General features: G+C 41.4%; 1 protein-coding gene across 1 annotated transcript; it reads left to right on the forward strand.

The window, feature by feature from the left end:
• Nucleotides 1-7611: 7611 nt before the first annotated feature.
• On the forward strand, nucleotides 7612-12417 carry LOC103723418 (perakine reductase-like). Its single transcript, XM_039114306.1, has 7 exons — nucleotides 7612-7749; nucleotides 8067-8234; nucleotides 8327-8530; nucleotides 8635-8807; nucleotides 9385-9478; nucleotides 9628-9781; nucleotides 11959-12417. The coding sequence occupies exons 1-7, from the start codon at nucleotides 7687-7689 to the stop codon at nucleotides 12150-12152; spliced, it is 1050 nt and encodes a 349-aa protein (XP_038970234.1). The 5' UTR covers nucleotides 7612-7686; the 3' UTR covers nucleotides 12153-12417.
• The last annotated feature ends 14182 nt before the right edge of the window (nucleotides 12418-26599 follow it).

Here is a 26599-nt window from a genome sequence, read left to right on the forward strand (position 1 = left end):
TGCTTTTTGAGCTCCCAACGGCTAGAAACGGCTAGTTTTTCAATTCAAACAGCTGGAGAGTGACTAATAGAGGTTGGGAAGGTATTTAAGAGATACTATTCATCAGAGGAAGATATCTTTTGATATTAAAAGAAGTATATTCAAGAGCAAATCCAAGAAAAGAAAGCCTCATTCAATTGCTTCATTAAAAGAGCCAAAAGAAAGTTGTTGAGCAGTTTCAAAGAGTCATCAATAGCTCCACCAATCCTTGTGAAGTGAAGCAAGCTTGACAAAAAAGAGAATAGCTCCTCCAAAGCGATAAACATTCTCTAAACTCTTCTTTGTAGTTTATAATTGCTTTATTTGCTCTTTTAGGAGCTCTCTTTTGTTACTTATCAATCTTGTTGTAAGGTTAGTTGGTAAGCCCGTAAAACTAACATTGTAGGTTGTTGATGAGCCCGCAAAACCAACATAGGTTATTGGTGATCCCGGAAAACCAACTTGTAAAGAGTTTTGGATTGTGAGCCCGAAAAATAATCCAATCTGTAATCCGCGGGATTATAGTGAATTTCTAAAGGGACGCTTGGGGAGTGGATGTAGGTGCTTAGGAGAGCACCGAAGCACTATATCTCTTATGTGTTTGTATTGTGTGCCTTTCCAATTTCACTACACGTACTTAATTATCATTAGCTAAACTACCCATTCATCTATCAACTTGATTAAGGGATCAAAAATTTAGAAAACCCAATCACCCCCCCTCTTGGCTTGTCACCTAGGGCAACACAAAGCTAGAGTAATTTTCTACATAGATTTTTTTAATCTGTAGAAAATTTCTGCACCGACTTTAAAGTTGCAGAAAAATTCTATAAATATTTTAAATCTATGGAAAATTTTTGTATGGTTTTTAGTGTTGCAAAAAATCTGTTTGTACAATATTCAGAACAATATGACTTTCTAAAAGGACTGATTTTTGTAAAGAGAAAAAAAACTTTTACATCTTTCTAATTCTATATAATTAAAACCAAATTTAGTCTTATGCAATTAAACTTAATTTGATAAACCATCAAATAGCTATTTCTAGTGTAATCAAGATCACGTTCTTAGACTGTTGGAGATACTATTGCCTAGAAATTGCTACATCATTATTTCATAAAAGAATACTATTGCCTAGAAATTGCTATATCATTATTTCATAAAAGAATAATTCACTAAAATAAATTCAAAGTCGGCTCCTCTAGTACTCGGCCCTCGGCCCTTTTAATATCAATGAAGTACATTTTTTTCAATGCTTTGCATTTTGAAGTCTGACAAAATATTTGAACTCGTCTCACTTGATACTTTGTGTTGGGCTCTTGTATTTGGCTAAATAAGGTCTGAGTTATATAGCTTAAGTGTTGGCTTAGCCTTCACTTAGTAGGACCCTTGTGTAAAGTTTTTGCCAAGTCTGTATGCTCAGCATTTACTTCCAACTTAGAAATAACCTTGCAAAGCTGGTGAAGAGCTCATTTATTTCGGAGCCTGTCCGCTGGTGCGCTTTAAGCGTCCAGGTCGAGCATCAGGTCTGCTTCGGACCTTTTGCAGGAACTGAGCTCGGGGTCTTCTTTTTGCACTATAGTGTGCCCGGGGGCTTTTTAGGCAGGAGATTGTCTCAGGCTTTGGCACCTTTCTGCCTTGTAGATTTCTGTGGACTTCAACTGGGGTGGTTGACTCAAGCTCGGGTCGCCCTCAGATTTTTCCCGAGATTGAGGTCGGGAGAGCTTTTCCGGCTTGTGGTCGATTTTGCAGGGCGATCTTGGAGGATAAGGGTACCTGCAGTCGAACAAGCTTGTAGCTCTTCATTTGGTACTGCAGGGCACCTCGATCCCGGCTCGAGGGGTGACATTGAAGAGTAAGGAAAACCAGCTCGAGGGTAGAGACCAGCTTGAGGGTAGAGACCAGCTCGAGGGTAGAAACCAGCTCGAGGATAGAAGCGGACTCAAGGGTAGAAACCAGCTCGAGGGTAGCAGCGAGCTCGAGGGTAAAAACCAGCTCGAGGACAGAGACCAGCTCGAGGATAGAAACCAGCTCGAGGGTAGAAGCATGCTCGAGGGTAGAAACTAGGTCGAGAATAGAAACCAGATCGAGGGTAAAGACCAGCTCGAGGGTGGAAACGAGCTCGAGGGTAGAAACCAGCTCGAGGATAGAGATGCCCCCACTCAGATCAGGGCGCCTCAGGCTTGAGGGTAGAGACCTGCTCGAGGATAGAAACGAGCTTGAGGGTAGAAACCTGCTCAAGGGTGGAAACAAACTCGAGGGCAGAAACCAACTCGAGGATAGAGACGCCCCCACTCAGATCAGGGATCCTCGGGCTTGAGGGTAGAGACCCGCTCCAGGATGGAAACGAACTCGAGGGTAGAAACCAGCTTGAGGATAGAGATGCCCTCACCCAGATCAGGGCGCCTCGGACTCGAGGGTAGAGACCTGCTCGAGGGTGGAAATGAACTCGAGGGTAGAAACCAGCTTGAGGATAGAGACGAGCTCGAGGGTAGAAACCTGCTTGAGGGTGGAAACAAACTCGAGGGTAGAAACTAGCTCTAGGATGGAAACGAACTCGATGGTAGAAACCAGCTCGAGGATAGAGATGCCCCCACTCAGATCAGGGCGCCTCGGGCTTGAGGGTAGAGACCCAATCGAGGATGGAAACGAACTTGAGGGTAGAAACTAGCTCGAGGATAGAGACGCCCCTACTTAGATTAGGGTGCCTCGGGCTTGAGGGTAGGGACCTACTAAAGGGCAAAAACAAATTTGAGGATAGAAACCAGCTTGAGGATAGAGACGCCCCCACTCAGATTAGGGCGCCTCGGGTTCAAGGGTAGAGACCTGCTCGAGGATAGAAATAAGCGCGAGGGTAGAAACCTGCTCGAAGATGAAAACGAATTCGAGGGTAGAAACCAGCTCGAGGATAGAAATGCGCCCACTCAGATTTGGGCGCCTCGGGCTCGAGGGTAGAGACCTGCTTGAGGATAGAAACGAGCTCGAGGGTAGAAACCTGCTCGAGGGTGGAAACGAACTTGAGGGTAGAAACCAGCTCGAGGATAGAGACGCTCCCACTCAGATCAGGGTGCCTCGGGCTCGAGGTTTGAGACCCGCTTGAGGATGGAATCAAACTCGAGGGTAGAAACTAGCTCGAGGATAGAGACGCCCCCACTTAGATTAGGGCATCTCGGGCTCGAGGGTAGAGACCTGCTCGAGAGTGGAAACAAACTCGAGGGTGGAAACGAACTCGAGGGTGAAAGCCAGCTCGAGGATAGAGACGAGCTCAAGGGTGAAAACAAGCTCGAGGGTAGAAACCCACTCGAGGATGGAAACGAACTCGAGGGTAGAAACTAGCTCGAGGATAAAGACGCCCCCACTTAGATTAGGGTGCCTCGGGCTCAAGGATAGAGACCCGCTCGAGGATGGAAACGAACTCGAGGGTAGTAACCAGCTCGAGGATAGAGACGCCTCCACTCAGATTAAGGCGCCTCGGGCTCGAGGGTAAAGACCTGCTCGAGGATGGAAACAAACTCGAGGGTAGAAACTAGCTCGAGGATAGAGACATCCCCACTCAGATTAGGTCGCCTCAGGCTCGATGGTAGAGACCTGCTCGAGGGTGGAAACGAACTCGAAGGTAGAAACCAGTTCGAGGATGGAGACGCCCCCACTCAGATCAGGACGCCTCAGGCTTGAGGGTAGAGACCTGCTTGAGGGTGGAAACGAACTCAAGGGTAGAAACCAGCTCAAGGATAGAGACGCCCGCACTCAGATCAGGGCGCCTCGCCGTACATTCCTGCGGGGACGAAAGCCCTTTGGCTTGCGATTGACACAATACAGGGCATCCCAAGCCGAGCTCGAGAGGCGACTTTGTAGATTTGGATCCTGCAGTCGCGGAGCATTTTGGCTCGCGGTCAACCCTACAGGGCTCCCCGAGCGGAGTTCGAGGGGCGACTTTGTAGATTTGGATCCTGCAGTCACGGAGCACTTTGGCTCGTGGTCAATCCTGCAGGGCGTCCGGAGCCGAGCTCGAGGGGCGACTTTGTAGATTCGAATCTTGCAGTCGCGGAGCACTTTGGCTCGCGGTCGACCCTGTAGGGTGCCCCGAGCTGAGCTCGAGGGGTGACTTTATAGATTCGGATCCTGTAGTGGCGAAGCACTTTAGCTCGCGGTCGACCCTGTAGGGTGCCCCGAGACGAGCTTGAGAGGCGACTTTGCATATTCGGATCCTACAGTCGCAGAGTACATAGGCTTGTGGTCGACCCTGCAGGCGCCCCGAGCCGAACTCGAGGGGCGACTTTGTAGATTCAGATCCTGCAGTCGTGGAGCACTTTGGCTCGCGGTCGATCCTGCAAGGCGCCCCGAGTCGAGCTCGAGGGACGACTTTGTAGATTCGATCCTGCAGTCGCGGAGTACTTTGGCTCGTGGTCGACCCTATAGGGCATCCCGAGCCGAGCTCGAGGGGCGGCTTTGTAGATTCGGATTTTGCAGTCGTGGAGCACTTTGACTCGCGGTCGACCCTGCAGGGCGTCTCGAGCCGAGCTCAAGGGGCGACTTTGTAGATTTGTCGCTATATACATAACTCGTGTTGCGGAGATAACCGGGGCATGTAGAGTCCATTAAGGCATTTCAGAGACGCTTCAAAGAAATCCTAGAGGATAATTTATTAATAACATATTCTTGGATATAAAACCCTAACCTAGAGGGGCTAAAGTCCCGTCCGGAGGTTGTAGCTTGGGTCCCGGGTCTAACGACTCGGGATGATGGGGATGAGGCCTCTTCACTGCCCCACGAGGTCAAGGAGCCGCTAGCATGTGGGATACACGGCTACGACATTGATGGTGCCCACGACGGGACAGTTGTCGCTCTGCCCCTCGCGCGGCTCCAAGCTCTATCCCTCGGTCTCCCTTCAGTCGGTTTGACCACGGACAAACCAACCTAACAGTCCTCAGCGAATAAGCGCCTCGATCTTATCACGGAGCTGGTAACAGTCCTCCATATCATGACTGTAATCTCTACAGAAGTAGCAGTACTTGTCCGAGCGCTTTCGCAACCCTGATGGTCACATCTTTAATAGGGGTTGGAGGTAGCCGCGACCCTCGATTTTCATGAGGATCCCTATTCGGGTGGATGTGAGGGGAGCGTACTTCCTAAACCTCTGGAGGGGAGCATATTTCCTGGGCTTCTGGAAGGGAGACATCGGACGAAATGTGGTTCCAGGTCGAGGAGGATTTCTCTTGCGCCGGGGGGATTTGCTCCTTGATCGATTGCGCTCCTTATGGCATTTTGAGACTTGGTCCCGGAGCGTCTAGATTTGTCGTTCCAATTCCTCAACTTTTTTGTCGATCTCGGCCACGGATGAAGCTCCTATCTACTGGAGGCCTTGAGCAGCTGTGGTAAGTGTTTAGACTTGCTGGGCGAGCAAGTAAAACTGCTTTGGCTAGACCTAAAGGGTTTGGTTTGCCAGCGTAGGTGCTGCACGGGGTGGACTTTGAAGCGAGTTGCCGAATGTTGGTACCCGGCTGCTCGATGCATTTGGAACTTCGTGACTCTTTGACCTCATGATCTTGACTCAGGTCCTTCCTCTACCACCAAATATTGTGGTTCAAATTTGGCCCGAGGGTGATAGGTGTGACGGGATATGACTAGGCGTTGTCCTTGGCCAGCAAGCAAAGCATGGTGCGGTGACGTTGTAATGTACGGCCACGTAGGCAGGCGTGGGCATGCACGTGGATGCGGTCATGGGCATGGCCGAGCTCGATGAGAGGTCGTATCATACATTCGGCGAGGTCGGCTTGGCGGGTGCTGAGGTCGGCCTAGCTTCCTCGGTTCCGAGGTTTGCCCGGCAGGGCGCCTTGAGCTCGAGGGTCGGGGCGTGTTGATGGATAAGGCACCTCAAGCTCGGTCGGGGTGCGTTGGCGAATATAGAGGGCTCCCCGAGCTCGGTCGGGGTCCGTCAGCGAATATAAAGGGCGCCCCGAGCTCGGTTGGGGCATGTCGGCGAATATAGAGGGTGCCCGAGCTCAGTTGGCGCGTGTCGACGAATAGTCTTGCGGTTGAAGGAGCTCTTTAGCTCACAATTGATACGGCAGGGCGTTCCGATCTTGGGCTCGGTACGTCATTATAAACATCAGAAGAAGTCACGGCAGGTCGTAGGAGAAATCCGGCCGAGGTCAACTGAGCCTTTGGCGGAGTCTGAGATTGGGCTGGTTCTGAGCAGGACCGAGGTCCTGCCTGGTTGGCGTTGTGGTTTGCTCGGCCGAAATAGGACGATCCCTTGCTCTAAGCAGAACGATCCATTTTGCCCACCATCAATTCCAAAAGTATTTTCTCAATTTATTTAATAAATATATATTAAAGTTCTATAATATTTTAGAAACATAGTTATTAAATAGAGAGTAACTTTAAAAAAATTTATTTTTAAAAGCTTCGTTACCAACCGCTCTGCCAAAACTTGCCTTGTTTTACTCTCAGATTTATTAAGGCCCTATTTGGGAGAGCTTTTGGAGGGCCAAAAAGTACTTCCTGGCTCTCCAAAAGTACTTTTAGATAAAAATGGTGTTTGGTAAAAATTTCGAAAAACTGTTTTAGCTTTTTCGGAAAGCTGAAAACAGCTTGGGAAGATGCTTCAATTTGGAGCTTTCCGAAAAAAATTATTTTTAGCTTTGTTGGAAAGCTGTATTTTTGACAAAAATACCCTCCATTTAAAAGTTTCCTTTCTTCCTCCCGCGCCACTCCTTCCTCTTCCTCTCCCACCCATCCCCCTCCCTCCCCCTCTTCAGTGCCACCCTCTCCCTCTCCACGGCTGCACCCCCCCCCCCCCCCCCCCGCGCGACGCCCTCCGCCTCTTCTCCCTCCTCTGCCGCTCCCTCTCCCCCGCCGCGGCCCCGAAGCCCTCTGCCGCCGCCGCCCCCGATGCTCTCCGCCTCTCCTCCCTCCTTCTCTGCTGCTCCTTCTCTCCCGCCACCGCCCCCAACGCCCTCTTCCTCTTCTCCCTCCTCCTCTGCCGCTCCCTCTCCCTCGCCGCCACCCCTGACACCCTATGCCGCTTCTCCGTCCTCCTTTGCCGCCGCATCTCCCCCGACAGCGTCTCCCTCTGGCTTCGCTGCCCACCCTCCCGTCGTCGCGCCGCCGAGGGCTTGATCGCCCCTTCCATGACCGCACGGGAGAAGTGAGGCAAGGGAGGAAGAAGGGAGAGGGGAAGAGAAGAAAGAAAGAAGCTTCGGGAAGGAAGAAGAAGAAAGAAGAGAAGGAAAAGAAAAGAAAAAGAAGAAAAAATAAAAAAAGAAAAAGAAAAAAAAAGAATAAATAGAGAAGAATAAGTAAATTAATAAATAAATAAAAATAAATATTTGTAATTTTTTAACTAATTTTATCATCTAAAAAATTTGTTAGAGAGATAAACGATCGTGGTGAAAAATTAATTTACGCTAATAACTAAAATATTTTATATTTTTATTATTGTATTATACTATAAATATAAGTAAATAGAAAGAAGAAAAGAAAAAAAAGAGAAAAAAATATAAATAAGTAAATAAATAAATAAATAAATAAATAAATAAATAAATAAATAATTATGTATATAAATGAACGAATAAATAAATAAATAAATAAGATAAGAAACAAAAGGTGCAAGCGCAGCGAACTACCATTGTTGGACAAAGCCAAGTTCTCTTCAGTGTGGGCTGTGGACAAATGGAGGAGCAGACACAAACCCTGATGATCCCCAGAGTGAAGTTGGGATCCCAGGGACTAGAGGTATCTCCCCTTCTTCTTTTATGCCTCCTTTGTTTTCTAATCATATGCTGCATGATTTGTTCTTAACTCTAATTAGGAAGCTATCCTCCTCCTTCTGATGATGATAGTAGTGGATACATGTCTGTTCTCATCTCTCATCCTCTTGATTACATATTATTAGTACTACTACTACTACTATTATTATGTTTTCTGATTCAGTTTCTTAGGATGCAGCGGTTGTTGTCCATCCTTAAAAAAAAAAAAGGAAAAAAAAACTAGTTTTTTTTTTCAGTGCTAATACCGTTGTAAATTGTGATGACCTGTGTTCTTGCGTCCAGGTATCCAAGCTGGGATTGGGTTGCATGAGCCTCAGTGGAGGATACAATTCTCCGCTCAGCGACGAAGATGGGATAGCCGTCATCAAGCATGCCTTCAGCAAGGGAATCACTTTTTTCGACACCTCCGATTTCTATGGACCCCGTACCAATGAGATCCTGATTGGAAAGGTTCAAACTTTCAATCTCTTTTCTCCTTATTGAAGGAATTAGATGTTGTGCACTAGAATTAAACGTGAAAAAGAATTGATGCTTGCTTGTAGGCCTTGAAGCAGTTGCCCCGAGAAAAGATTCAATTGGCCACAAAATTTGGCATTGTAGGGGTTGATCAGACTGGTTTTGTTGTAAATGGTCGGCCAGAATATGTTCGAGCATGCTGCGAGGCAAGCCTCGAGCGTCTTGGTGTGGAATACATTGATCTATACTATCAGCACCGTGTGGATAAGACAGTGCCAATTGAGGATACTGTAAGCACCAACCTTTTAAATTCCAGTTATGGTTTATCCGAGTTGATTTTTTTTTGTGTGTTCTTTGTGGCAATGGAACCAACAATTGTTTTGGTGTTTGATAGATGGGGGAGCTGAAGAAGTTGGTGGAAGAGGGCAAAGTGAAGTACATCGGGCTATCAGAAGCCAGCCCCGACACAATCCGGCGTGCACATGCCGTTCATCCTATTACTGCACTCCAGATGGAGTGGTCTCTCTGGTCTCGTGATATAGAAGGAGAAATAGTTCCACTCTGCAGGTCTGGTTAGAATCCTGTTTAACAAGGTTTAATTGTTTTTTTCTTTTAAGAAAAAAGGTTTGTGTATGAATGAATTGCTCATGCCTGTATATAGGAGAAATAGTTCCACTCTGCAGGTCTGGTAAGAAATCCGGTTTAATAAGGTTGATTCATAGAACACCACATTTTTGTTATGAATCGAAGTGCCCACTAACCTTTCCATAGCCACTGAAAAATGCCCAGAGAATCAAAATCTAATTGGTATTAAGTGTTATTAAGATAAGAGAAAAGAAGCATCACATAAACAATTAAACAAATAATTTCAGAGCGCGACTTGTATGTAATTTCAGAAAACCTTTAGCACCTGTTGTAAGAGAAAATCATACATAATGTTCTATTATGGAAATCCTTCAGGCACCATTCCTGTGGAGAGAGTAGAGAAAATAAAAGACAAAGGAAGTCTTAAAATGATTCTTGTTTTTGACTAATAAATTATCTGGGGCACCATTGGATCATTGTATTCTTTAACAATTGGGGAGTTTGACTGATGTGATGCACTTAAAGTTCACAAATACATGATGTATCTTATAAAATGCAGGGAACTTGGCATCGGAATAGTTACATACAGTCCACTTGGTCGTGGTTTCTTTGGTGGAAAAGCAGGAGAAAGTATTCCTTCAGGCAGTATGTTGGTAGGAACTTCAATATAATCACAACCTCTGTATTGAAACTTTCATCTCTGAAGAATATTTGTAGTTTTTTTATGTTGAGATACTAACATGCACCATGTTTAAAACATCGAATTTCTTTTTACTCATTATGCATCCATATGATTGGTTAGGCTTTTCATCCAAGGTTTACTGGAGAAAACTTGGAAAAGAACAAGATTCTCTACCTGCGAATAGAGAAATTAGCTGCAAAGTATCAGTGCACCCCTGCTCGGCTAGCTCTTGCTTGGGTTCTTCATCAAGGGGATGATGTGGTTCCTATCCCAGGCAAGTAATTGGATCTGAAGTATGTAGCGTGCATTTATGTGAATATTAGTTTATCGTATAAATTTAGCACACATGTTTGAAAGGATGCTTTCTATTTCTGTTAGCATTGTTTCTTAATTTTTGGATACAAATATCAACTAGACCAAGACTTTCCCAGAGCTATTAGGAAATGATGCTAGCTCCCTATAACTTTATGTGGCTGGGAGATGGCTTTAAATTTTTACCTGATAGATTGGTTTTTACAACTTGAAATATTTATTTAAACTTGTATATATTGTTTAGAATAGCAAGACAAATATAACTGTATTTACAAAAGGGAGAAATCCTTATAATCTTCATTAAAGGAAAGTACATAAGACTATGCTAATCAATTCTAAATTAGAACCAGCAAAAAGGTTGTGTCTGCAAAAAAAGTTGTCAGAAGAAGTGCTATATTATATGTATTTATAACCTAAATGAGGATTACCAGAGAAGAAAAGAATATCTCACATATATACACACACACATACGTCTATATATATATATGTATATATGTGTGTGTGTGTGTGTGTGCAACCTGAATGAGGATTGCTAGAGAATAAAATAAGTTCTCATATGCATACATATGAGAACTAAAAAACGGTGGACCAGTGCATGAGGCTCTGCCACTGTAGGGTTTGGAAAGTATCAGATGTACCCAACCTTACCCCGTGTGCAGATAGACTGTTTATATGTTTCGTACCTGTGACACCTAGGTCACATTAGAACAAATCTTACTATTGCGTCAAGGCTCATCCTCTGTAATATTTTCTGAGAACTACAATGCTAATATGCCACCACCAGGATTGAAATCCAGGACCTCTTCCCAGAGTAGAGGGTGCCAACTGGTGGACTAAGTCTTGTTGCTGAATTACATAGATAGTTTGCCCTGTATCTATTGCATGAAATATCTTCTGAAATTTTTGGCTTTAAATGGGGAAAAACTATGAGGTAAAAATTATGATAGTTACTATAGACTGTTGAGTTATAGTTTATCTGTTGGATTTGGTGGAGGAGCTTGTTTCAACTTAACATGGTCTAAAAATTCCAAAAGTAGCCAATTATGCGTCAGGTATCAAGCTCAGGGTTGCAGTAACAGCAGGGGAAGGTTTTGCTAGCTTTGTGCTGTCTTTTCACTAATTTGAGTTGCAACGACTCTCTTTAGCTTTTTGATATTATTATCAAGATTTGTTCAGAGCTATCCAAAATAATTTCATTAAATTAAAGTGTATGATATAGCTTTCAGTTCGACAACCTATTACTTCGAAAGGAAGTTGCACTAAGGTTAATGAAAGGAATCTGTTTAGTCCAAAGATATCAAGCCCCCAACGGTCCAACGAGATCAGAAATATGTTGGTCTGATATCTGGACTGTTTTTTTCGAGAGAACATGTTATGTATGGATTGTTAAATTTTATTTTTTATGAGAAATTGATATTTCTTAAAGGATCAAATCCTTTGTAAAACCCTATAAAAGTGTCAATGCAGTTTATTGAATGTACTTGAACAGTTGAAACATCATATGATGATTGTTCTTCCCATAATTTTCTTTTGTGTTGCTTATGACTCAGTTTACATTCAGCATGATTTAAGTGATGTGAATCATCATGGTTTAGTGCTCCTCTATAGAGGCCCTACTTAAGAATAATGCAAACTTCTATAATTTTGTTAACCAAGACAGATCTGATACAGGGATATAAAACCTAAGCAGCTCATCTGATAGCATCAATAGAAGTATGAGTGCCATTTTGCTTTAATTTTTGCCAAAAAAAAATTGAAAAATAAGTTGCTATGGAATATATTATATATGGAGCAATCTGGTAGGTGTTTGGATGTATTTAATCTCCCCCCCCCCCCCCCCCCCCAAAAAAAAAAAAAAAATAATACACACATTACCTTTTGGTTCGATAACGGGAGTGTTCCCACTAGCTAAATTTTTAAATTTGGACTTTCATAAAATTGGGATGCATAGAGGCATGGTCAATATCCTTGTTATGCAGCCTTAATAAGCTTACCAATATAATTGATGCTTAAACAAATAAAACACTCTTGTATCCAACCTAAGCAAAATGTGAAGCACCAAGGACATAAATTGGGTACCATATGCGAATGTATGTGTATGACAACTTTTTATCATGTAACTTACTTGAATATTTTCAGGAACGTCCAAGATCAAAAACCTAGATGCTAATATAGATTCTTTGAAGCTGAAGCTCACAAAAGAGGACTTGACGGAAATATCCAATGCAGTGAATGAAGAAGAGGTGGCAGGTTCTAGTGCCTCTGTTTTGTCAGAACATTACCAGTGGAAGTATGCAAATACACCTGCTAAAAATTGCAATGCCGCATCTTAAGTTTTTCTGGTCCTATGTAGTTTGCTGTTATAATATTGTAAATGTTGAATGAGGACAGGAGTAAGATCCTTTTGCAGTTGACCTTAATTTGGAAGCTTGTTGCTGTATTTGTAGATAAATTATGAATTAAGAGTGCTGGATGATCTGTGATAATAGGGTGCTTGGTCATCTCTTAGATATTATAAGGTCTGTGTGCGCGCGCGCGCATCTCTGTGAGAGAAGATATGATGTGTTTAATATGATTAATGTTTGATTGCATTGTCAAAAATGTGGAAGATAAGATTTGGATAAGGAAGTTGGCATCTATGTACATAGGATCCCAACTCCGAAGAATATTAATTCTAATCATCTTGAAATTTTATATAAAGACCAAGCTCAATTTGCATCAAGTGGTTCTCTAGTGTTGAATGTTGATCTTATATGATTCTTGTAGCTTTGGATTTTTAAATGATTTCATTCTATCTTCTCAAACACAAATAATTTCATTTTAAGGACGGGAAAGATGTTTAATCTTGCATGCATAGCTTGCACAAGTTAAAATAGGTAGTCTGCAGATTTTACACAAAGCTGGTATCTTGAAACTAAGTAATTAATGCCTCAAACAGGGAGTTCTGGTTAATTTTGGTCAAATATAAGCCGCCTAACCTGGAGTTAGCTGCCATCATGACTTGGAAGCTTGTAACCTAGGGACTATGCAGCAATCATTTCATATTTACATGCAGATACTTCTAAGTAATCATTTCTCAAATATTTATGAAGTTAAGATGGAAAATTTTGTCCAATTCATAACAATCCAGGAACATGGAAATTTCATATTAAACCATTTTACTCTTCTTCTTGTTCTCCCGAGCTAAACTTTACACAAGGCAATGTGAGGCCTATACGTAATTTAAGTTTTAATCCAAAATCTAAAACTAATTTTTAATATCTATTATATATAATAAAAAATTCTGGAGCTGTTCGCATAAAGCCAAACTTCAGGTGTTAAGTGGTAGAGAAAGCGAGATCGCCGACTTTTGTATATAGCTAATAACTTAGGATATTCAGTTAACTTTTCCGGGACGCAGAATAAATTTCTCCGAGCAAGCACATTCAAATTAAAGTCGGCAAAAATTCCGACTACTTTATGTATCCCACCCCCCAAAACAAAAGAAAATCCGAAGACTTATGCCTGCAGCTTTAGAGAAACCAAGAATGGCTAAATTGTTTCACTTGCCCGCCGTCTTCTTCCTTCGTCTCTCCACCGTCTGCTTCTTCTTCTTCTTCCATACCATGGCGACCACGGCGTTCCCGGAACTCAGAGCCATCTTCGATAACTCTGAGTCCCTGGATCCCAGTATCCCCTGGAGATTCCAATCCCTTGGGCCTCTCGTTAGATGTGCCCTAGGCTTTCAGTTTTCCCAAGGATGTCATGACTGGAGGCTTTGGTATTTCGAAATTTAGATCCGTCTCCATGGCTTTAGTTCCTATTTAATGCGATATTATTGTTTCTTTGAGCTTTTCCTTCTATTATCCGATTGAGTTCGCCTTGTCGGTTAATAAAAATTGAATATTTCTTAATTTCTTCGGGAATATGACATTCTTATGCAAATGCTTTAATTTTCTTGTTGATGTTTGGTGTTTATAAATCATTTCGCCAAAGAAATTAATTGCGAGGATGATAAGTTTTCTATTTCATCTTTTTCCTGTGATATTTGTGCCGCATGTAACACTCTCAAATGATAGCAAAAACAAGGAAGCATTTGCTGACGGTCCACCTGCTCATTCAGGCTGTGAAAGGGGGTTTCTTTTTAAATTTTGAAAAGCTGGATGAAATCTCCAGCTCCATATACTCTTGTTGTTAATGAAAAGGATTGTTTTGAGAGAGCACTGAGCTCATTTGGCAAAGTAGCAATTTCTATTCCATATACGTTATCCAGTTAATTTATTTAGGTTCTTGCCTCATAATAGATGTGTGTTAAGGCGACTTCTATGTCTGAATGGTAGAAGGGTATCCCCATGTCATTAATATATAAACAAAGAAGCTGAAAGGCCATAAGGCAAAACTTTCCCCCCTCTGTCTTGGTAGTGTGCAAGACTGTTTGTTTAAAATTGCCTTCTTGATCTTGCAAAAGCAATGTGCTCAATGGGATTATTTTAATTTAAGTTGATTAAAGTTTAATGATGGATGCATAGTCTTGTGTCCATAGCAGCATCGGCCACAAACTACTAGTTCCCACTGATAGAGTCTACAGCAAAACAGAAAGAGTAGAGGAAGGGACTTCTAACAAACGATAACCGGCACTCACGAACAACAAAGAGTGGATGAAAGAAGTGTTGGAGAAACTATTGCCCAAAAATTGCTATATCATTATTTTATAAAAAAATAATTTACTAAAAGAAAATCAGAAGATTGAAAAGTGCTTGCCTGAATCAAGGTATGTGATATATACTGCTCTAAAAATATGTTTGCCCTCTATGTGCAGGTTTGTGGTGATCTCGTCCCCAAGTTACAACAACTCAGCTCAACCCGATTCTCCTTTAACGAGCACGATCGCTAGAAGGCTTGTTTCGATTGACTCCTTCAGTTGAATAAAAAAGAAGAAAAGATATAAAACAAAAAGTTGAAGAGTAAAGAACTTTTTGTCTATGGAAGAAACTCTAGGGAGACAGAGTACTAGCGAGAGAGACTGGATTAGATTAGGATTAATCTCGAAGGAGTCTATTTATAAACTCCATCCGAACATCAAAGAGACGCGATAGTTCTAACGATATGTAATATTTTAGAAACAATGTATCTTTTCAAAAACCAATGTTCTCTTTCGAAGAGTCACAACTCTTCTGAAAGAGGCGTCTCACAAAAAAAGTATTTTAAAGCATTTAAAACAACTGAAGTTTAAGAGATAAGAAAATTCAATTTTTTTTAAAGATAAAACTCCAACAATCCCCCATAAAAGATTTAATTTTTTTTTTTTAAAAAAATCCTAAAGTAGGATGAATATCTGGGCAATTTATATTGTGCAATGGGTGAGGTATTCTTTGGACTTGAGCCTCATTTAGTGTTGATAGTATCTATTTAAATGAACCGTAGTGGATTAAACCTTAAACTAGGTCCTTTGACTTAGACTTTTATTTATCACACACACAGTACAGATCAGTTGGGTCTTTATGCGGTTAGTGTCATTTAAAAACCTTGCCCTTAGTATCTTGATTTTTCATGAGAAGTTTATTAGGGTAAGCCCAAACCTCTAGTCACGGCATATACGACACTTCTCACATAAGTAAGTCTTTCAAGGGTATTTGTGACCTAATACTTTGTAGATTTTCTATCTTGGATTTATTAAGAGTATAACTCAACCTTTTCCATATATATTTTTGTCACTAATAAGAGCACCCATCATATAGATGGGATGAGATATACTCCAAAAATGTGCTATGACACGATCTCTCAATCAATTTCGTTTCTACTATATTGAATCTTTTTTATAGAATCTCCAATCATGGAGATTGGGTATCCACTGTCGGTGACCAAATAGGGAACTTAAGCCTCATCCCTCTCGATGAATCTAGCAATCCACTCCTAGACAAATCTTTGGTTAAATGATCTGCCAAGTTTTTCTCAAACTTGACAAATTTTAAGAAAATAACATTACTCATTTTGAGTTGTCTTACAAATTAATGACAAATTTGGATATGCCGGTTCATTTTTTTATTAGTACTCTTTTGATTAGAAAGTTCTGCATTAGATTCTAAATTTTGAAATTAATACAATAAAGAACAATAATATCAATAAAATTAAATAGCCACACTAAGAAATATATCAAGTAATGTAACTTTGTAATTTTTGGATGTTTATCAAAGCAGTAATATATATTTTGAGAACAGCTAATAATATGCACAGTTTTAAAAGCATCAATATTTTTTTATATCTTTTTAGAATGCAGAAAATTTCTGCATAAATTTTAAAGATGCAGAAAATTCTGCATAGAAATTAAAAGTTGCAGAAAATAGATTGAACAAACTTTAATGCTGTAGAAAATCTGCATGGATTTCAAAGCTAGAGTAATTTTCTACACAGATTTTTTTAATCTGTAGAAAATTTCTGCATCGATTTTAAAGTTGCAGAAAAATTCTATAAATATTTTAAATATATGGAAAATTTTTGTATGGTTTTTAATGCTGCAAAAAATCTGTTTGTACAATATTCAAAACAATATGACCTTCTAAAAGGACTGATTTTTGTAAAGAGAAAAGAAAACTTTAACATCTTTCTAATTCTATATAATTAAAACCAAATTTAGCCTTATGCAACTGAACTAAATTTGATAAACCATTAAATAGCTATTTCTAGTGTAATCAAAATCACGTTCTTAGACTGTTGGAGATACTATTGCCTAGAAATTGCTATATCATTATTTCATAAAAGAATAATTCACTAAAATACATTCAGAAGATTGAAAAGAGCTTGTCTTGGCTGCTATATGGGCTTATATCGCATATCACATATGGTTGGACAGGAATGCAAGGATATTTGAGGGTAGAAGATTCTACCCGAGATTAGTGGTGGATAGAGCACTTGCACAGGCAGGCAAGCTAGTGCGCGCTGTAGCTAAGATCCCACTTAGGGATGATAGGGATATCTGAACCTCTCCTTCGGCTCTTGTAGCGACCAGGCATGCGATGGTACCCATGGTATCTGGGAGACCCCACCCTTCTGACTTCTTCAAGGTGAATTTTGATGGCAGCGTCTCGAAGAGTGGCAGGTGTGGTGCTGTAGGCTTTGTGATCGGAAACTAGGAGTCTAGGTTGATCGAGGCAGGGGTATGGCGCATATTTGATGAGTCGGTCCCAGTGGCAGAGCTGCGTGCGGCGTAGGAGGGCTTCATTCATGCTAGAGCACACTTGGGGGCTTAGTGGATACTATTGGAGGGTGATTCGGCTATAGTGGTCGATTGGGTCAGGAGTGGAGTTAGGCCAGAGCTACACCCACTTGTTTGGGATACTGGTTACCTTTTGAAGGGACTCGACTTATTCGAGGTCACACATGTATTACAGGAGGCAAACAGTACAGCGGACTGGGTTGCCTCCTTTGCAGCACATCATTCTAAGGCCCCCTTATGGAAGGGCGACACCCCCATTCCGCAGGGCCTGGCCCGTATTTTGTATTTTGATGCTTCAGGGCGTACTTGCAATTCATAGTGAGATGTCGACTTACCAAAAAAAAGGAGCTTATTTGGATCGAGGCGTGTGATATACATTGCCCTAAGAACATGATTTGCCTTCTATATGCAGGTTTGCAACGATCTCATCCCTAAGGTACAACAATCTGGGCTCAGCCAGATCCTCCTCTAGCAAGCACGATTGCTGGGAGGCTTGACCCGATCGATTTCTTTAATTGCCCCAAAAAGAAGAAAAGATAGAAAATAAAAATTTGAAGAGTGAAAGAACTTTGTCTGTGGAGAAAACTCTTGGGAGACAATGTACCATTAAGAGAGACTGAATTGGATTAGGATTAATCTCGGAGGAGTTTATTTATAAACTCTATTTGAACACCAAAAAAACACGATGGTTCTGAAGATACGTAATGTTTCACAAACACCATATTTTTTTAGAAACTAATGTTTTCTTTCGAAGGGTCACAACTCTTCTAAAAAAGACGTCTCACAAAAGGATATTTTAAAGTATTTAAAATAACTAAAGTTTAAGAGATAAGATTTTTTTTTTTTTTTTAAAGATAAAATTCCAACAAGAAGAAGATAGACATGGTGACAATCTCCTTTTCCAAGTGTATCGACAATTCACTGCCCTCCTCCATAGGGTGCAAAGAGGGAGAGCAATAGTCATATCGATCCTGCTTTTCATATCAGCAAACTTGAAGCATGGCTTTTCACCTAAAGACAGACCTGTAAATTCTTCTCTACCCTTAATCCACGCAAGTGAAGCAAGTGATATTGTGATCTTGAATCTCTCCATGCCAAAACATAGGCTCAATGTATTGCAACTAGGAGACTGTAGAGATCATCCTACATCGGTTAAGGCCTTTGTCAACTTCCTTACTTTGTGCCAAATTCTCCTATGCTCAGTTGATGATCTCGAGTTGCAGAGGTTGGACCAGGTATTGAACATGTGTAATCCTTTAGCGGTAACAGTGTTTACAGGGATTCACCTATTTAGAAACACCCTAGCATTCTTTTTCTCTCCAACAAACAAGGTAACATCCCCAATCGGAACTAGCACAACCAGCTAGCCTACTTTGGTGTCACGCTTCGAACCCAACACCCGGATCTGGTACGCGACACGACTATATGAGCCATAGAGCAGTGCCCTAAGAATCAGGCAAGGCCTAAAATGAACAAAAATCCGAAAACTCCATAATTAATTAATTAATTAATCCAAATAGATAAATCCAACATATCCAAATAATCAAACTAGTTCATATACAGAAACTTTCAATGTTTATCGGTATCAAAATAAACTAATTAAATATCTGAAGACTCTGATACTCGAACTCTGTGCCCAACCTATCCGAAACTATGCATCATGCGACTCTGAAAAGGAAAAAGAAGAAGAGATGATGAGCTTTAAAGCCCAGTAAAAATTCCTATACATCTACACCAATATAATAATAATATAAGTTTGAAAACCACAAGAAAATGTTGCACACATTATGAAATCACAAACCGGCTATCAATATTGCTTGAATGATTAGTATAAATATGAATATCAAATATCAATAGAAATATAGCTACTCAAGAATGATATAGCATATCATATCTCATAAATCTTCATTAATGTTTTCAATACTTTTCATTCCATTCCTGTTTAATTTGATCCAAATCAATTATCTTTTCAACTTTAGGTCAAATTCCAATTACGTTTCCAGCCTGTGATAGGGCAACCAATAATATTACATTTTCAGCCGATGACGGGGCAACAAATAGTATCACATTTCCAGCATGTGATAGGGTAAACAGTAGTTTCACAATTTTAGGCTGTGACAGGGTAAACAGTAGTTTCACACTTTTAGGCTGTGACAGGGCAAACAGTAGTTTCACATTTCCAACCTGTGACAGGGTAAACAATAGTTTCACATTAATATCTTGTGACAGGGCAAACGGTAGCTTTATATTTCTAGCATGTGTTGTGGCAAACTGTAGTTTCACATTTCTAGCGTGTAGGAGGCAAACTAATAGTATCACATTTCTAACCTGTAACGAGGCAAATCAATAATATCATATTTCTAGCTTGTGATGGGGCAAACTAATGATAACGAGATGGTCGCAATGTTCTGGTTCATTTAATCAAGTTCACATCCACATATCAATTCCTTTTTATTTATTTTCAGCTAGAGACTAAGACAGTCACATTTCTAGCCCGTGACGGAATATAATGTAGTTAGTTTGGAGCACCACATCAATTAGTCCAATTATGCAAGTATAAGTTATGTTCATATATGCACCCATCATACTATCCATCACAAGCAAACATGATCAAATACTATTTAATACCAAATCATCATAAAATCATTAGCATATCATACATATAGGTACAAAAATATATATATCATACAGGTCGGTGTATATGAATTCTTACCTCTTTGTTGAAAATTCAGATAGATTAATCACCCACCCACATGATGATCTATGAATTGGGGTGTGCAGAATCCTGCTCAATATCATCTTATCTACAAGATTGATCCTCTACAGAACAAAGTCAACATCAAAAATTATCCAAGGTATCTAGCAATCCAGAACCTTCTACCGACCTACTAGAGAGGTCTACCCTCATGCAGCAACCCAGGACTATCTAGTAGTCCTCACAGCTAATAATTTCCTCCAGATCAAGTTAGAGAGAGAGAACACCAGTAGGAAGAGAGAGAAACTAGAAAGATAAGAGAGAAAAGGAAAGAGGAGAGAACCAAAAGGCTCTCCCTCTCTCTCTCTTTCTTCATTCTTCCCGAAGGAAAGATGCTCACGCGGCAGCAATCGCCCATGGCTGGCGACCGCAACGGTCGATGGCCCAAGGCAGTGCCGACCACACGCCACGCCCGGCGATGGCCAACTGAAAGGGGAAAGAAAACCAAAAGCAAATAGGGGAGGCTTGTTTGCCACCCAATACGACGGCTCACCAGCCGGATTCAAGAGGAACAAAGGCCAGAGACGGAAAAAGAAAGAGAGATAACTCACCTTGACTGTGCTCCTCCGGCCGGATCAACAACAAGGACTCCGATCTCCTCCCACGGAACACTTAAAGATCAATCTTCTAATGGAAGAGCTCTTACAATTGGTGCTAAGGAAGAAGGGAAGGGATCCTTTTATAGGCGACAAGTGGCTCAAATTAAGTAGGCTACCTCCTCTGATGGAGTCGGAGGGAAAAACGGAGAAGGAGAAGAGGAAGACTCCAATTGGGAGTCTCCCTCCCCTGCCACATGGGCCGAGCAGGCGCTCGTGGCCTAGAGGCCAACCCATGCAGTGTGGCCTAGAGGTCGGCCCATGCCCAAAAATATGGGCTCGTATATTTGGTGAAGTTCCTATTCCTCAAATCAAGGCATAGACATTCAAGGGTGAAGGGGGATGGAAGAACTAGCGAGCAAATTGATCTCCAAATGGAGCCTCTTCTTCCTCTGGAGTTTCCGACAAAGAGTGTCCCGAGTGTTGAGCCTCTTTTTCCAACAGAGCCACGAGAAACACTACACTTTGAGAGGCGCTCTCAGATCCCATAGAGATACTGCAAACCTACACTCCTCTAGAATTGGTAAAATGATGCAAAGATTCTGAGGCAAAAGTGTCATTACTGCTCAATCTCCACACAGTTTGATTCTCTTCTCTATTCAAGCTGATCGAAGCCAGTAATGAGAGGAGATGGTTAAGCTGAGAAAGTGATTCCATTGAATGACGAGAGGATGCTCTAATTTTTCAAGTCATGGTTCTTGAATTGTACAAATCAGCCACTGATCCATTTTTCCTCGAACTTTTAGCATAGAGGGAGGGGAAAATCAACTTGAGAGGTGCATCACCTAGCCAACTATCTTTCCAAAATAAAGTACCTTCCCGATTTCCAATTCAGAAGTGAACTCTATTCTGAAAAGTCGGGAGAGCATTGATGATATCCTTCCAAAGGTTGGAACACCTCCTGGGGGGTTTCTAACAAGCAGAAAGCTCGACATTTTTATGATGGATAAATTCAATTTGTCTTCTCCACATACCCAAATCCTTGGATAAGAACCTCCACCCCCACTTATCAATCGCTAAAAGGGCGCTGTTCAATGGCTTTGTCTTTGACCCCCAAACCCCTTTCCTTCTTATGCGTACAAACCATCTCCCAATCGACCTTGCAGGATAAGCTATGAGCATATGAAGAACCACTCCAAAGAAAGGATCTTCTACACTTGTCAATTCCTATGATGACCCATAAAGGGAGCTTGAACATAGAGATGTAGTAATTAAAGAGGAAGTGAAGTGATAACTGAGTTAATGAGCGTGAGTTAAGCCAATCTACTCTCGATTCTTTGCAATAGTAGTAACCAATTCGATTTAGAAGGCTTGGTTCTGCTTAAAGGAAGACCCAAGTATTTGACATGCAGAGCAATCAATGGGAAGTTAAACCATTCGCCACATTCCGTTCCAATGTCTGACCATCGACCCATGAATGAGATCGAGCTCTTCTGCAAGTTGATGGACAAACCATATAGTAGCTCAAAATAGAGGTTTTTTTGGTATTCCTTCTCAAGCTTCTATGTCTTCCATTAAGGAAGATTAGGGAACAACGATCCCACGATCTTCCTATTCTCTTCAGCCTGAGATGTAGAGTTTGGCTGCTTTTGGATCCCCAAATTTGGAATGTATCTAAAGTCATAGAATCTAAAGAGATGTTAACTTATTTTTTAGCCGACAATTGGGATGATTGGAAATTCTTCTGTAGTGTATGGATCTAATAGTGCATTTGTAAAGAAGGAATTGTGGAGGGAGCTCATGTGATCTGCAACTGGCCTGCCCGTTATGCATTGCATAAAAGAACCTTTCTCTTTATGAAAACTCTTTTTTCAGCCTCAGGTCAAATGAATGCAGAATTAGTGGGCCTTTAACCAGCAAACGACAATAGTAACTCTAACTATTCTATGGTAGCAAAATTTCTATCGTATAAGTAGCGAGTTGCACGAATGGTGTAATGACTTTCCCTCTATGTCCAATATGGACCTGGTGAAATTGAATCCTTCGTGAAGACGTGGAGAACCAACAACTAGACGGTAAGACCCCATGCATCTTGACTATAGCTTCACAGTGACAACCTTAATCGAATGTGTAGGATAGGTGGGAGGTGGTGATACACAGTGACCAATCCTGCCCGAGAAGGTAATGAAATTATCCATGAAGCTAGCAAATGGAGCCCTGAACTAGTTGTCGCTTGTTGCAGGTAGGTTCTTTTTCCTTCACTACCGAAAGTGCTTCTCTCTTCTATGGTGATGGTCTTGGCTCTTTCTCGGCTCTCTCTCTCTCTCTCTCTTACCTGAATTTTGCCCGAAACCTGTCTTTTATCTCAGCTTGCCTTCATATATGCTGAGGTTCGAAGAAAAAACGCTTACCAAGGTCTAAGTTGGCGTCTAATGTCCCTCAAATTTGTCCGATGCTCTTTTGCAAAATGAAAAAGTTCGTCACTTTTGAGGGATGGTCCGTTATCCGAAGTGATCTGACTTGGGATTCCAAAATTATAGATTATGTTGTTCTGCATGAACCTCATCACCATTTCACCTTTCACCTCTATAAGGACAAAATGGAGGAAGTTGTACAAGTTGGGCCAAATCTCCGATCTCAATAAAGACTGATAGACTAAAGGCAGAGCGCTGCACCTAGGCATCCATTCTAAAATCCACTTGCTCGTGTTGTCGGAAAGTTAATAGGAAATAGGAAGAAAGATACTGTGAGGCCTAGCCTCGTTGGGCCGGCCTATTGGCCCAACTCGAAGCCAAATGAGGGTCCAAAGGCCCTCTTCCTATTCAGAACAAGACAGAGCCGTGGTGAACCCTGCGGAGGAGGAGGAAGAGTCTTCTCCCACTACAGACACTGCCGGAGGCTAGGATAAGCCTAGCCTCCACTTATAGTTAAGTTAGCAACCACCCCAAATCTTCTTCACCAACAGGTCTCACAACCTTTATCATTTTTTTCTCTTTTTCTCCTTAAATTGTCAATAGCCTAAGCTCCTCTTGCTCGCTGGAAAATGCAGACAAGCTTCACTGGAATCATAGGTATGAACCTTGATCTTCTTCTCCTATGTTTCCTTATTCATAAGCCTCACTTCCAGTTAATTGTTTGCCCAAAAAAATCGAGAATAAAAGGCCCTATAAATCCTCTATTTTTAGATCTGAAAAACCTCGATTGTTCTTCCTTTTGTCAAACTTCTCCACTGCTGGTGCTTGTCGCCGGAGAAGGGGGCTTGTCCCCTTTAATGCTTTGGGCCGTCACGAAAGAAAGAGAGGGGTTGAAACCCAATTTTTGGCCCTTTCTTCCTCTTCTTTTTGCTGCCAGCCCTTGCTCGCCACCATTGGGCACCGAGGTTGGCCGAGCAGCCTCCTGTCGCTGTCGAGGCTGGCCACCACAACTGCCCCTAGATTTGATCGTGAAGGAAGGAAGAGACGGATCCCCTGTATTGGAGAAGAACAAGAGAGAGTCTCTCTTATCTTTCTCTTTTTCTCTCGCCTCTCTCTCCTTCTCTCTCTCCTCTCTAATTCTGCTCCCTTTTCTCTATCTTCCCCACTTTCTCTCTCTACCTGACTCGTGGACTGGATACATTGATGATTCAGGATAGCCTGTGCCATTGATCTCTCTCTTGCTGGACTTTCTCTCTCTACGGAATTTTCTTTTTCTTGTTTCAAATAAAAATCACTGTCTAAAAGGCAAGGCAACTAGAATAAGGTAACGGTTGCACCTACTAGAAAGGCTTAAGCTTTTTTGCATATTGTGTTTAACCATTTGTCCACTTGATTGTTCCAACAAATATGGTAGGAAAAGGCAAGATAACCCTTTCACATATCGAATCATAAATACAAAATTTGAAGCAAGGTTTACCGATACCATGCACCATATCAGTTAGGTATTGGTATGGTACACCACTATACCAATACATGGTATGCTGCTGGAGGTAAGACAACAACTATTCCATGTGTGAGTATTGTATTGAGCCCTATCTTACATATACAGTACAATATGCAACCAAGTAGTACGGGTTGGTACATCAAAAAGTTGAAATTTAGCAAAACCAAAGGATTAGATTATGGAATTTTAAGGTTATGATCATCATGAAATTTTAACTAGTGATTAGGGTGAATGGATTTCGGTAAGACAGATTTCAGTGATAGATGTGTTCATCTAGTTAATTTAGGCGCAACATGCAAATCTTAGAAATATGTTTGGTAACGATATGGAGCTGCCTCCAATTCTCATGCTGCTTTGCATATCAACAAGAGTCTTGGGTTGTCCGTCCCCAAGATTGGGACCTAGATAGTTAAAATGTAGGTGGACCTCCCTCCTACCTCTCTCTCTCAAAATAAAGTTCAAATTTATGGGATTGATGAGATGAATAGAGATGTTACATGGACGTCATTGTAAATACTATAAAGTGGGAAACAGTTTGCATGCCACTAGTGGTGAATGCTGTTAGATATATGCCCTGGAAGCCAATCTGGCTGACACATTATTAATTCTGGACATTATTTTATACTTGACTTTATTATTATTGAATAATAAATGGGCATTCTTTTCATTCATATTGTTTATGTGTCTATGAATCGTCCAAGGAATTAATAAGATGATGATACATATTCTCAAGAGTTGAGAATTTGAGCCATGTATCATTGGTGATTAATTTCTAAATGCTCCTGATCAATGGATCATCATAAGGATGGTGATTGATCCGATCAGTGCACAGATCGCTTTCCGTATGGATGGACGAGACTCGAGTCCACAGTGTAGGAACACTGAAGTGAAAGTGCAGGTGCTTGTTAGAGAACAAGGGTACTGAGCGTGACCAAGACAAGAAGTCACTTGGATGTCTATCCACTCATCAGTGACTTGCTTGATGTTGCAGTAGTGTGACTGGTCCTTTGACCTGCGGTACTTCGGCTACTCACAGTGAGGTTATTGTAGTTTGATTGCACATATACATGGTCTCTAGTCATATTGTAGTGAAGATTGGTTGCAATAGGTTCACTGTAAGAGTAGGGTATGCACCTACATGAAATCTATCGATCTTGATAGATGAGGAGAGATCCTATATGATTTATAAGACTGAGTTCTAAGACCTTGACTAGGGTAATATATATAGTGGAGAAAGAGTTTTCCACTTTCGAACTCAAGTCGAATAAATCTAGACATATGACAGACGACGGGGTTTGACGAGTTATCCATGGCCTCTGTTCTGTAGGGATCCACGATAGAAGGACTGTATCATACGATAACTGCACCTAGAGGTTCATCATTCTATTCTGCTGGGTAGCCACTACATACTGCTAGGTGTCACTGGTGGATGGTGAGACTCACAGGAACCATCTTGATAGTAGATGATCCCTGGTGAGTTGAGTTAGAATTGTTTCAACCCATTGAAAGGAGTATTCAATAATATTGTGATAGAGATCGCAATATATCTCACTACCAGTCAAAATAGAACCTATGGGGTCACTCACATTAGAGGTATTGACCGATCCGATGGTTGAATTGTGATTAGGAATCACAAACAATCAATTTGATTGATAATTGGTTAACCCGTTAAGAGTTAGTGAGTTAAAGAAGGAATAATTGCAATCGGATTGCAATTTAATTTAATTAATTGGACTTGATCATGAGTCCTACTTGGAGTAGAATTCTTGAAGTCCTAATTGGATTAGGATTTCAAATTAAATTAGAGTCCTACTTGGAGTAGGATTTCTAAAGTCCTAATTGCCTTAGGGCTGAAATTTAATAAGTTCTAATTAGATTAGGATTTTCTTAAGTCCTAATTAATTTTAATTTTAATCTAATTAATTAAAAGACTCCTAATTGGATTAGGATTGAAGAGTTCAATTAAGTCATGGTTCAATTAAATTCTAATTAGATTAGAATTTGGAGGAAATTGAAATGGGTGCAAATCCTATTTTGAATAGGATTGAATCCTAGCACTTGGACCCAACCCTCCCCACTTAATTAGATTGAGTGGGGGCTAACCAAATGGGAGAAGAGGAAGGGGCCTACACCCCTCCCTTGGCTGGTGGCGTGAAGGAAAAAGGAGGGGCCATGCCCCTCCTATTTTGAATTCACAAAGGGATAAAGATGAGCTCCTAAAATTTAGGAGCTCATCTCTATCCACACACCATAAAAGAGGGGTTCAAAGGGGCTACGAATTTTTGATGGTTTTTCCTTGGGATTTTTGGCAGCAAGGAACCTCCTTCCATCCCTCCTTTCAACCACAAGATAGCAAAAAAAAAGGCTTGTGGCGTGGCC

This window comes from Phoenix dactylifera, chromosome 16, assembly GCF_009389715.1.
Source record: "Phoenix dactylifera cultivar Barhee BC4 chromosome 16, palm_55x_up_171113_PBpolish2nd_filt_p, whole genome shotgun sequence".
In the NCBI taxonomy this organism is placed as follows: domain Eukaryota; kingdom Viridiplantae; phylum Streptophyta; class Magnoliopsida; order Arecales; family Arecaceae; genus Phoenix; species Phoenix dactylifera.